General features: G+C 29.4%; 1 protein-coding gene across 1 annotated transcript in view; it reads left to right on the top strand.

Annotated features, from left to right (window-relative positions):
* Nucleotides 1–10,698, top strand: part of LOC128385458 (vesicular glutamate transporter 1-like) — a 35,031-nt gene extending 24,333 nt beyond the window's left edge. Inside the window, exons 7-14 of the mRNA XM_053344325.1 lie at nt 2,276–2,363; nt 2,780–2,866; nt 3,324–3,460; nt 5,891–6,040; nt 6,932–7,064; nt 7,146–7,256; nt 7,326–7,453; nt 9,224–10,698. Of these exons, the coding sequence (XP_053200300.1) occupies nt 2,276–2,363; nt 2,780–2,866; nt 3,324–3,460; nt 5,891–6,040; nt 6,932–7,064; nt 7,146–7,256; nt 7,326–7,453; nt 9,224–9,760 (1,371 nt within the window). The 3' untranslated portion in view covers nt 9,761–10,698. The remainder of the gene's footprint in view (nt 1–2,275; nt 2,364–2,779; nt 2,867–3,323; nt 3,461–5,890; nt 6,041–6,931; nt 7,065–7,145; nt 7,257–7,325; nt 7,454–9,223) is intronic.
* Nucleotides 10,699–11,116: the final 418 nt, after the last annotated feature.

Raw genomic sequence — 11,116 nt, forward strand, 5'->3', positions numbered from 1 at the left:
AAAAGTTGAGCCTTCAGAATTTGATGATTGATAAACAACATCAACTGAATCGATTGTGATAAAGTTCAATTGAATTAAATTTAATTGTCATCAAGAGAAAAATAGTAACAATTTCAATGAAAGTTCAGTTGAAATTCTCATCGATTCTGTCGAATAGGATTTTCCAATATGATTATAAATATCATGTATTTGTCTATGTATTTGATAACTTGACATTCACCTTGGCTTTAAGTATTATCACCATGGTTATCATCCTCATCTTCATCTTCACCATGGAGAGAAAAAAAATTATATACTCAATGAGAATTTTGATAAATCCAATATTCGACAAGGAGAAAAAAAAACTTGAAAGAGAAAATAAAAGTTGAGAAGAAAATATTTCTTACCTTTTTCTTATTCCTCATCATCATCATCATCCTTTATCTTCATCATCTTCATCCTTTCTTCTTGATATCATATATATAAATACAGTTAAGCTTATCGATCTGTCAAGAAAATTGTGAAGATAAAATTTCAAATATTTTCTTTCCCATGAAGATGATAAGATGATGAGGATGATAAAAGTTTATAAGCTTGAAAGTAACAATTTCTAATAGGTATACATACATAACTGAAACATTAGATGAGACCACAAATTGAGTCTCTTAATTGAACTTATTATCCTTTCCTCATCCTCATCCTTTTTGTTACCCTGAATACTCAGGAAGAAAAAATTTTCTGAAAAGTTCAGCAAAAAAAAAACTAAGTTAATTTGGAGCTCATTAAGTAATAACCTGGTGTTTTCACTGTCAAAGCAAATGATGACAATATTTTCAGTCAACATCCTCATCCTCATCCTCATCATCATGAGCTTCATGATTTTCCTTCCTCAACTTCATCCTTAACTATTAAAACTATTCCCACTTCCTAATGACAATCTTGATGGAATATGATTTGTGTTTAAATCAATCAGTTCAATTGATTTAAAGGTTACAAGTTTTTCAAAGGCAAAGACTTCTTGAATCCGGAAACAACCATGATATCTTCATGATGAACATGTCTAAATCCCTGTGAGTAGTATTTCTCAGGTGAACAAGATGGGAAGGATTCATATATATACATGGAGTGGAAGATGAGGAAAATGTTACACATGCATATCCATGTTATTATTTGTTGTTACCTTTTTGGAAATAAAAAATTGTAAACAATTTGTTTGCCTGTTTCAATTCAAGTGGGATCATCAGATTTTCATCATGTAACTGTTAATGCTTTTTATCATCATTCTGATCGTCATCATCATCCACCTTCAACCCTTATATTCATCCCAATGATGATGATATTTGTCTAACGCAATTTCATCACATTTAACTCGGTGATATTGTTAAGGTTACAGTCAAAAAGATCTGGATCATCATCATTATCATGCAGAGAGAGAGAGAGAGAGAGACTTTTCTTCCTTCCCTCATCAAGATAATCACTGTGATTACTTGAACCATGAATTCCCATGCAATTGTTGCATTGAATGAAACACTGAGGCAAAAATTGGATTCTTTTTTTTCTCATCTTCCTCATCCTTTTACCTTCCACTTTTCATCATCATTTTTCATTGGTCTTTACCTTTGTTCATTTTTCAATTTCATCATTTTCCAACCACTATTGTTGTATGTATATGAAAAGAAGGGAAAAGTAAGAAGAAGAAAAAAAAACTTTCTAAATTGGAACTTTTTATTTTCTTCTTTACCAATTCATTCAACTGAATTTCATCATTTATTCATATAGATTTTTATATTTCATGACAAAAGATGATGAAAGTAAATCAAAGGTTATTAATCACTAACAATGAATGGCAATCAATTAATTACTCAATAAATCATGAAAATGTCCATCTAAAGGTAACCTTGAAATCTTGGAATAGAAAAAAAAAATAGATCAAATGAGAAGGAAAAAAAAATTCGACAAAAAAAAAGTTCCTAGGTAAATGTCATTCTCCTAACAAAGTTCATCATCATCAGATGATAATAATATCTTAATGACATAATAAATGTAATCAAGATAACATATTAATAGCTGGAAACAATACTAAAGTACAGTTATGGGAGTGTCCACCTCTGTCTCTCTCTCACCCACTGAATTGAAATCACCATGATGAAACTAAAAAAAAACACTGGGAATGAATTAAATGATAACAATAACTGTCTCATCATCATCACCCTTATCATCCTGATTATCAATACAATATACTAACCTGTTTATATTTTTATCATCTCTCTCTCTCTCTCTCTATTCATTTTTTCAGGGTGTAACATATCCAGCATGTCATGGTATATGGCGTCACTGGGCACCTCCCATTGAACGCAGTCGCTTAGCTACTCTGGCTTTTTGTGGTACGTCATGATAAAAGCAAATCAACATTCCCACCCCTGAAAAATTATCTTCACAATCATCATCATGTTATCTTCATACTCCCTTTACTGAGTAACCTATTTGAGCCTTTTCCTCCCCTCTCTCTCTCTCTCTCCTCTATCCACCCTTAACTCTCATCATACCCACTCCACCCTCTTCTCTCTATTGATTATCGAATTATATCTTTGAAAGAGAATAGAAATATCAGTAAAAAAACGAAAAGAAAAAAATATTTTCTTGAAACTCTCTCTCTCTCATCTTAACTTTACCTTTTATTATCTTAAGATTATTTATCATTATTATTACGTCATAATACTGATGATTAAGATAAAGGAGGAATATGAAGATGAAGATTAACATTTGTTTACTAAAATTGATCCTCTATCCCAATACTCAGGTTCTTATGCTGGAGCTGTATTAGGTTTACCAATATCGGGTATGCTTACAGAGTGGCTTGGATGGCAGGCTTGCTTTTATTTTTATGGTAAGAAAACCAACAATTAACTAATTATCTGCAATCAAATTCTTATGATAATATAATCACAATTAAAAGTAAACCCAATAAGAAACAATAGTAAAGCTATTTTCATACAAACTAACATATTATTACATTATTATTATTATCAATTATATATTAATACAATTACAATAACAATGGTTAATGAATAATGTTGATGATTGATGATAAAAATAATACAATTATAATAATTTACTCATTGATTATCACCAATAATCAATATTGATCATGATGAATAATCAGCTTGAATCAATGAAACAATCAATGATCATAATAATGTAGTAATGTTATTATTTAACATAATCGATTAGCAATTAAATTTTTTCATCTCATTTTCATTGATTTGGAAAAAGTTTTCACCACCAATTAGTTGACACAATTGAAATTAACTTTTGTCCCATTTAAATTGTTGTCAATTCTTTAGGTGTGGTTGGTTGTTTTTGGTACTTATCATGGTTATTATATTCATTTGAAAAGCCAGCTAAACATCCGACAATTACTCAAGCTGAATTGATCTACATCGAGGAAAGTATTGGAAACGTTGCCCAAACATCACCAACGGTAAGTTATTTAAAGTTCAATTGTTGTTGACCAATGGTCATCATTTGATGTTCAAACTCAATGAATATAATAACTCATGTCAATAGCAATTATCTTTTCTTCATCTTTAGATGAACATCATTAGGAGATATTTATGTTTTCTTTTTTTTTTATTTTCTTTTCTTCTTTTCCATGATGATGATGATGATGATTCTCATCTTCATTCATCTCCTGAGTTCCTATTCCCATGTTTGTTTCCTTTTTCTTTTCTCTTTTTTTTTCTTCTTCTTTTATCATGATTCTGTTTTTATCTCAATTCTGAGTGTTCATCAATTCTGTCGCCATGTCATTGTTGTTGTTGTTGTTGTTTTCTTCATGTTGATTGTTGATCGTTGTTGATGTTACTATTTTATCATTAGAATGAAAATTTTTACAACTTTTTCTCTTTTCTTTTTTTCTTTCTCTCTCTCTTTCTTCATGCTTTTCGATTTGTTCAATATGAAAAGGAACAAAGTTCTCAACTTTTACCTGAGATTTTACCCTCAGGCTATTTAACTGAACACCTAATATATAACAGTAAATTTTGTTGATTGTCCAACAAGTTAATTCTGTTTCTCTGGCTTCATTTAATCTTGAGACTGATGATTTTTACCTTTTAACCATTTGATTTACTAACAGTAAATCATTGATTAGTTTATTATCAACAATCAAACATGGTTATCAAATTTCATTTAACTCGATTAACATTGAAGCCATTGAGTAAAAACATTGAATTAACAATCAAATGGAAACAACAATTAATTTGATTAATCTTAAGGACCAATCAAACAGAAACCAAAAGAAAATCAATAAAACAATTTAATATTTTTTTATACTTTTACTTTTTAATTGTTTAATAAACTTTTAACATTCTCATTGAAATCTGACTGATTGAATTAAAATCTATCAACAACAACAACAATTAAATTTAACTTTTCATACTTGTTGTTGTTTGTTGATCAACAATCAAATTATTCAAATAAAACCGATTGACAATCAAACTTATCCGTTGGTCAATCGTTGACAATATTTGACAATTGATTGTGATTTGACACAATTGATACAAGTAATTTCTATAATATCGATGACAATCAATCAATCAAACGTACATTTAATAATAGTAACAACAATTTCTATGGTTGATTGTTGATAATAGAACAAAAAAAATCAACAACAATCAAAATTGTGTATCCACATTTACGTCATAACAATTATGAGTTTTTTGCTTCTCTTCATTTACCTTGATCAGTAAGTTAATCAATATGTGTGTGTGTGTGTGTGTACATGATAATGATATTGATTAATTTTGATGATGATGATGATGATTAAACATTGATGATACAAGTGAACATGATATTTGTTAATCAGGTTGATGAACAATCAAGATAATCAAGGTAAAAAGTGTCACAATCATTGTATTCACACCGAGTAAAGTTCATAAGATGATAAATATAAAAGGTTCAACTCTGGTTAAGTCAACCTTTTGATATTCATGTTCAGTATTTTATCATCATCATCACCACCATCATCTTATTATTATCTTCATCATCCTTTTGGGATGAGAGGAAAAAAGGAAACAGGGAGAGGGAGAAATGAAGATGAGGATGAGAAATAAGTTACATGTACAAAGACTGAATCAATATTTAAATTGAGTGTTGACATTCACATGGAACTGGGACATTCAGAGTTGTATATATATTCATATGTAAACATGGTAAGAGAGTGGAAGATGAGAGTGGATGGGGGATGGAGGAAGATTGAAACTCATAATGGATGCTATAGACGATGATGATGATGATGATGATGATGATGATGATGATAAGGAAGATAACCCGAAAGAGTTTGTATGTTATTATTACTTTGGAGGAAAAAATTTTTCTCCTCTTCCTTGGTTACTTTTCAAGTCAAACCCAGAAAATGAAATAAACTGTTACCAAAAATGGATCCAGAAAGAAAACATGAAAATTTCAATAATCAATTCAGGACATACTCACATGATATCATGGTCTATTGTTATCATGAATATATAACAATGAATGTATCATCAGCATCAATAACCATTGATGAAGATAATATTTGCCCGACATGATGATAATGTTTTTTTATTATTATTACCATTTGAATCAATCAATTTTTTACGAGAAAATTTTCATCTCTCTCATATATTATTTTCACCATGAAATTCACTTACCTTTAATATTTCATGAGATTACTGATAACATGATAATCTTGAATCAATTTGAATCAATTACTTATTATTATTATTATTATCGTCAAGATTGTTGTCTCATCAAGGGAGGAATTGGGATGGAAATGTTAACAATGATAATTAACTGGGGCAATTGAATTTCAAGGTCAACTTCTAATTGTAATTCTTTTTGGTTATTCTTGTCAATTTCGATTGACCTACAGTTCAAAACGACACCTTGGAAGGCCATATTTTCATCCTTACCTGTTTATGCTATAATTGTCGCCAATTTTTGTCGTAGTTGGACATTTTACCTTTTACTGATATCACAACCCACTTATTTCAAACATGTTTTCCATTCATCGGTGGGAGAGGTAAGTTAATCATCCACCATCATCACCATCGTAATTATCATCATAAACTGAATAAGAAAGTCCTTTTAATCATCTTTATCTTCATCTTAATCATCATAAATCCTTTGGGACACAATTTACTTTGCTAAATCAAGGTGAAACTTAATTGACTTTCCGATTTACTCATCATCGTCTTCCTTTATCATCTTCATTCACCTTCTAACTCACTCACACACACACACACTCACTCTCTCTCTCCCTCTATCACTTCCTCCCTCTTTGATTTGTAAATGTTGAGTTAATTGTGTCTCGTCTAGTTAATCATTACAATTTATTACTAATGTCGCAGCACAAACAATCAACTAACTATTAAAATAGTGTTTACATTTACTTATATTTCCCTTTCCCCATTCAGGTAATCATATTCAACCTTTAACCATTTCCTTGATAAGTATATATATATTAGTAGTTGAGTACAATCAATTCTTGGTTGATTAACAACAATTGAATCAATTTAATTAAATCTAAATATTTTAATTTAATTTAATCGTCGCAAGTAACAAAAGTAGAACCAAATTTCAACAGAAAACCATAAGATCCCATAGAGTAATTATCTAATTAACTTTTGATATTTAACGTATACAAACAAATTCTCATCATAATAATTAAACAACTCTAATCATTTATTAATTTAATCATAAATTATATCATCATTATTGATTAGTAATTAGAAATTAAAACAGTAATACCATCTAGTGGATGATTAAGTTACTACGATACTTTTGTTCAATGAAAAAATGAATGAATAGTTTTTGGTTTTCAATTGAAATCGGACTTTCTGATCATGTTTATCAATTTAAATGATTAAATAATTAACTAATTTTCATTTTAATTATCAACATTCTTGATTAGTCTGGTTTTTTAGGAGCAGTTCCTCACTTATGTATGACTATAATTGTCCCATTTGGTGGTCACTTGGCTGACTTTTTCAGACGATCAGGTTTACTGACCACTACACAAGTTAGAAAATTATTTAATTGTGGAGGTGAGTTAATTACTATTAGATATAAATTTTCAATCAGTTAATTGTTGAATTCTTGAATCTATTTTCTATCGTCCCTTACAGGCTTCGGTATGGAAGCTTTGTTTTTGTTTGTTGTTGGAAGTACATCAAGTGAAGCTCTGGCGATCTCAGCGTTAACCTTTGCCGTTGGTTTCAGTGGATTTGCAATCTCAGGTAAACAATTTAAATTGTCCAAACAATAACAGAACTGAATTAAACTTTTCCCATTGGTTTTTCTCTCAGGTTTCAATGTTAATCATTTAGATATTGCTCCTCGTTATGCTTCAATATTAATGGGAATCTCCAATGGATTCGGTACATTGGCCGGAATGTTTTGTCCAATCGTAACTGAAATGATGACCACAGGAAAGGTAACAATTAACTGATCATTTCGATTTTAAAAAAATCGATCCCTTGACACATAAAATGTTGATCGTTTATATAAAATGAAATCGCAATCAAATTCATTGCATTTGCTTAATTTCATTTTCCTTTACATTGTAACCATCGTTGTGTATTTATAACAATTAAGATAAGTAAATTAGGAAAATCAAATCTAATATTAGATGAAAAGTTTGATGAGGTTGAAATTTACTCAATCAAGTTTGACAATCAGATATAATTTCTTATGCTTATTTGATTTGATCAATTTGCAATCGATTGTTAAAAATTATCATTATCATGGTATTAACTTGATGACAATTTAAATCCTTTAATTTTGTAAATCAACTATCGATGATGTTGATATTACATATGATATTCTGGAGAGATTGGGAAAATGAATCAACTCTTCATGATTGGAATCATTTTCTGCTCCTTCTCATGACATTTCAACAGTTAACTTAATTTGATTTAAACAATTTATCCAATCAAAATCTAATAGTTTTTCAAGATGAGATAATATTACAGGGGAATCAATGAAATTTATCAATCCAAGGGAATAACATGATTAAGTCTAAGAGAAAATATTCTATCCGTTATTTTTTGATTCTCTTTTTTATTTCTTATTATTTTCAATTTTCTTCAGAATTGGAATCTCATTAAATTCCTTCCGGCGAAAAGATTACCAATCATATAATATTAGATAGAAAAGTAAATCATCTTGTTCAATATGATGAAAATTTCCATGATAACTAAGATGAGGATAATATGAGAGTGATAATGATGTTGATAGAAAAAAAAGAAACTATTTTTTTCTAATAAATTCTGTCAACTTTTTTCATGGAAAATTCTGTCAACTGAACATTCTGATAATACAATTGACTCTTTGATCATCATTAAAATGTGATCATTAACAAAGAAACTGGTAACTATTGTAATCAATACGATGCTTATATTACATATATCAATAGGAATTGAATTTTCACCATCAAGATCATTTAACCATCACCATTATCATCATCATCATCATCATCCCACAAGTTGAGGAGGTAAAATTGATGATGGTGGTAAAAGTGAGTATTAGTTAAACCTAATTGAATTGTGGGTGGAAAATTTTTCCATCATGGATTCAAGTACTTAAAGGTTACCTGGGAGATGATGAATATCATGATGATGATGATGATGATAAAAATTCTGGGCCATGGAAGATGAAATTGAGTTTATAAGACGATGATGAAGAGGCAATTAAATTTTGCTCAATGTTGATGATGGAAAATCAAGAGTTGAAGAGCCTTATCATCATTATCTTCATCTTCATCTTCATCTTCTTCATCATCATCAACCAACATTCAACAATAATGTGAATGTGATGTGAATAATTAAATTATAGCAAAACAATAATGATTAACATGATAATGATGAAACAACTTGAAATCATACCCACTTGATAATAATAATATATCATCATCATCATCATTATTATATTAATAATAATCGTAAGTTAATCAATGAAATTAACTTTTACCAATAGTTAATTAACATGATAATGATAATCAATTGACTAGTAATGTTAATTTAAACTTAAATCTAATCAATGGATGGTTAATGATGGTTAATCAAGTGAACAGCAATTTATATTGTGATCAATATGATGAAGAAAAATAATTCAACTGTTTAAACTAATTGTTGTTTTTATTTTGTAACTTTTTCTTTCGTATGTTTCATATGTGTGTGATTAACTAATTGTTTGGACAATTAAGACTTCAGAGGAATGGCAAAAGGTATTTACCATGGCGGGTTTTATTCATTTGTGTGGTGTCATATTTTATGGTATCTTTGCCTCCGGTGAACTTCAACCTTGGTCCGAACCACCTCCGGATCCTAATCATATACCCAACTGGAAGATAAGACAAATGTCAATTAAAGGAGGTCACCCACCGGGCAGTGGGTCAAGTGAAATGAATGGTGATCTACAGCGTATGGATTCAAGTGAAACCGCTGGTGGGGCAGTTGGAGGTAGTGGACCTGGAGGTTACTATCAACAAGGAGGTTATCCAAATCAACAGGGAGCGGGTGGAGTTATGGGACCACCGATGCAACAATCAAGCAACATGATGATGGGTGGAGGAGGTGGTGGTGGAGTTGTTGGCGGTGGAAATGTTATCAACAGTAACAATCCTTACTATGGGTCAACTGATGTCCAGCAAACCTCATTTTATGACACTCGACCTGAATACTCACAGCCCAGGCCAACTGACCGGTACATGCATGGGTCAGTTCATGATAGGGAATACTAATCATCATCATCATCATCATTATCATCATCGTCTCCATCACAATCACCCACCACCACCACCACCTCATCATCATCATCATCAGGCAACTTCACCATAGATTTAATATAAAAAAATATATTTTCATTCATTGAAAATGTAATAATAACATTTAATCATCTTGCCATCATCTTAATTGCCTCGAAAGTATAAAATTAGCGGTTTTCAATTGAATTGATTTGCTAAATGATTCAACTCTAATCTTCACAATTAATAACACAAATTTGGTCAATCCAAGATTTTAATTTTTCTAAATTCTTATTTACTGTTTGAAATTTTGATTACGTTACAAATCCTGTTAGTTAATTATGATTAACTAATTTTCTGTTGACATTTTGTTTGTTTCAATTAACGTCCGTTGTTTTTTTTCCCGTTTGTTATGGTCAGTTAATTGTTGTTGTTGTTTTCTTTATCCATCACAATTAACCTTTAATTGTTTCTCTTCCTCTTATGGTTTTTTTTAATCAACTAATCTATTGATTAACTCTATACTCAGTGTGTTTGTCAGCGATTTAACTCAATCATCTACCAATCAACTAATCATCAATCAAATCAACCAGTTTAATCAATGAATGAAATTGTAATTCTAATTGTTCAGTTGGGAAAAGTTTTCTAATCACTTTGATTATAACAATTAAAGACCTTTTTTAATTGACAGGGTTAATCAATGTTTTTCTTTGCTCTTCAATATTAATGTTGATAATTAAGTTTAATTAGTTACAATTTAAGCTATCGAACCAAATTAAGTTAATTGTGGTTTTCATTTTCTATGTTTTTATCAAGTGTCCTTTCAATACCAATCATCATAATCATTTAATGTCTTTAATTGTTATAATTTTTAATTATGGAAACCAAATTACATTTAAATTGATCAAAAAATTTAAATGTTGATAATAAGTGATTAAGGTAAACAAAAGATAAACTGTAACAATTAGTCAACAATTAAGCTAATATAATGATAATAAGCTCACAATTTTTGCCACTAATCAAAAATAATGATAATAATTAGTTAATCATATTGATTTAATTACAATCGAGTTATGAAAAATAATGATAAGTTAACAATTAATAATGAGGAAAAAAAATCAATCAATTAATGATTAGATTTAATTGTAAAACCAAATGAAAAACATTAATTAATTTAGTTTTAATTAGTAATAGAAACAAAAGTTTAGCCAAAGATTAAACTAATTAATTAATCAATTATTGTAAATAATTAACTAAATTAGAGGGATAAAAATGATTCAGTTAATCGTCAACAATTTAATTAGCTTAATCTTATTAATAATTATCAAACTATCATCACCTTAATTGTTATGT

This window comes from Panonychus citri, unplaced genomic scaffold (assembly GCF_014898815.1).
Source record: "Panonychus citri isolate SS breed McGregor unplaced genomic scaffold, ASM1489881v1 Contig00049, whole genome shotgun sequence".
Taxonomy (NCBI): domain Eukaryota; kingdom Metazoa; phylum Arthropoda; class Arachnida; order Trombidiformes; family Tetranychidae; genus Panonychus; species Panonychus citri.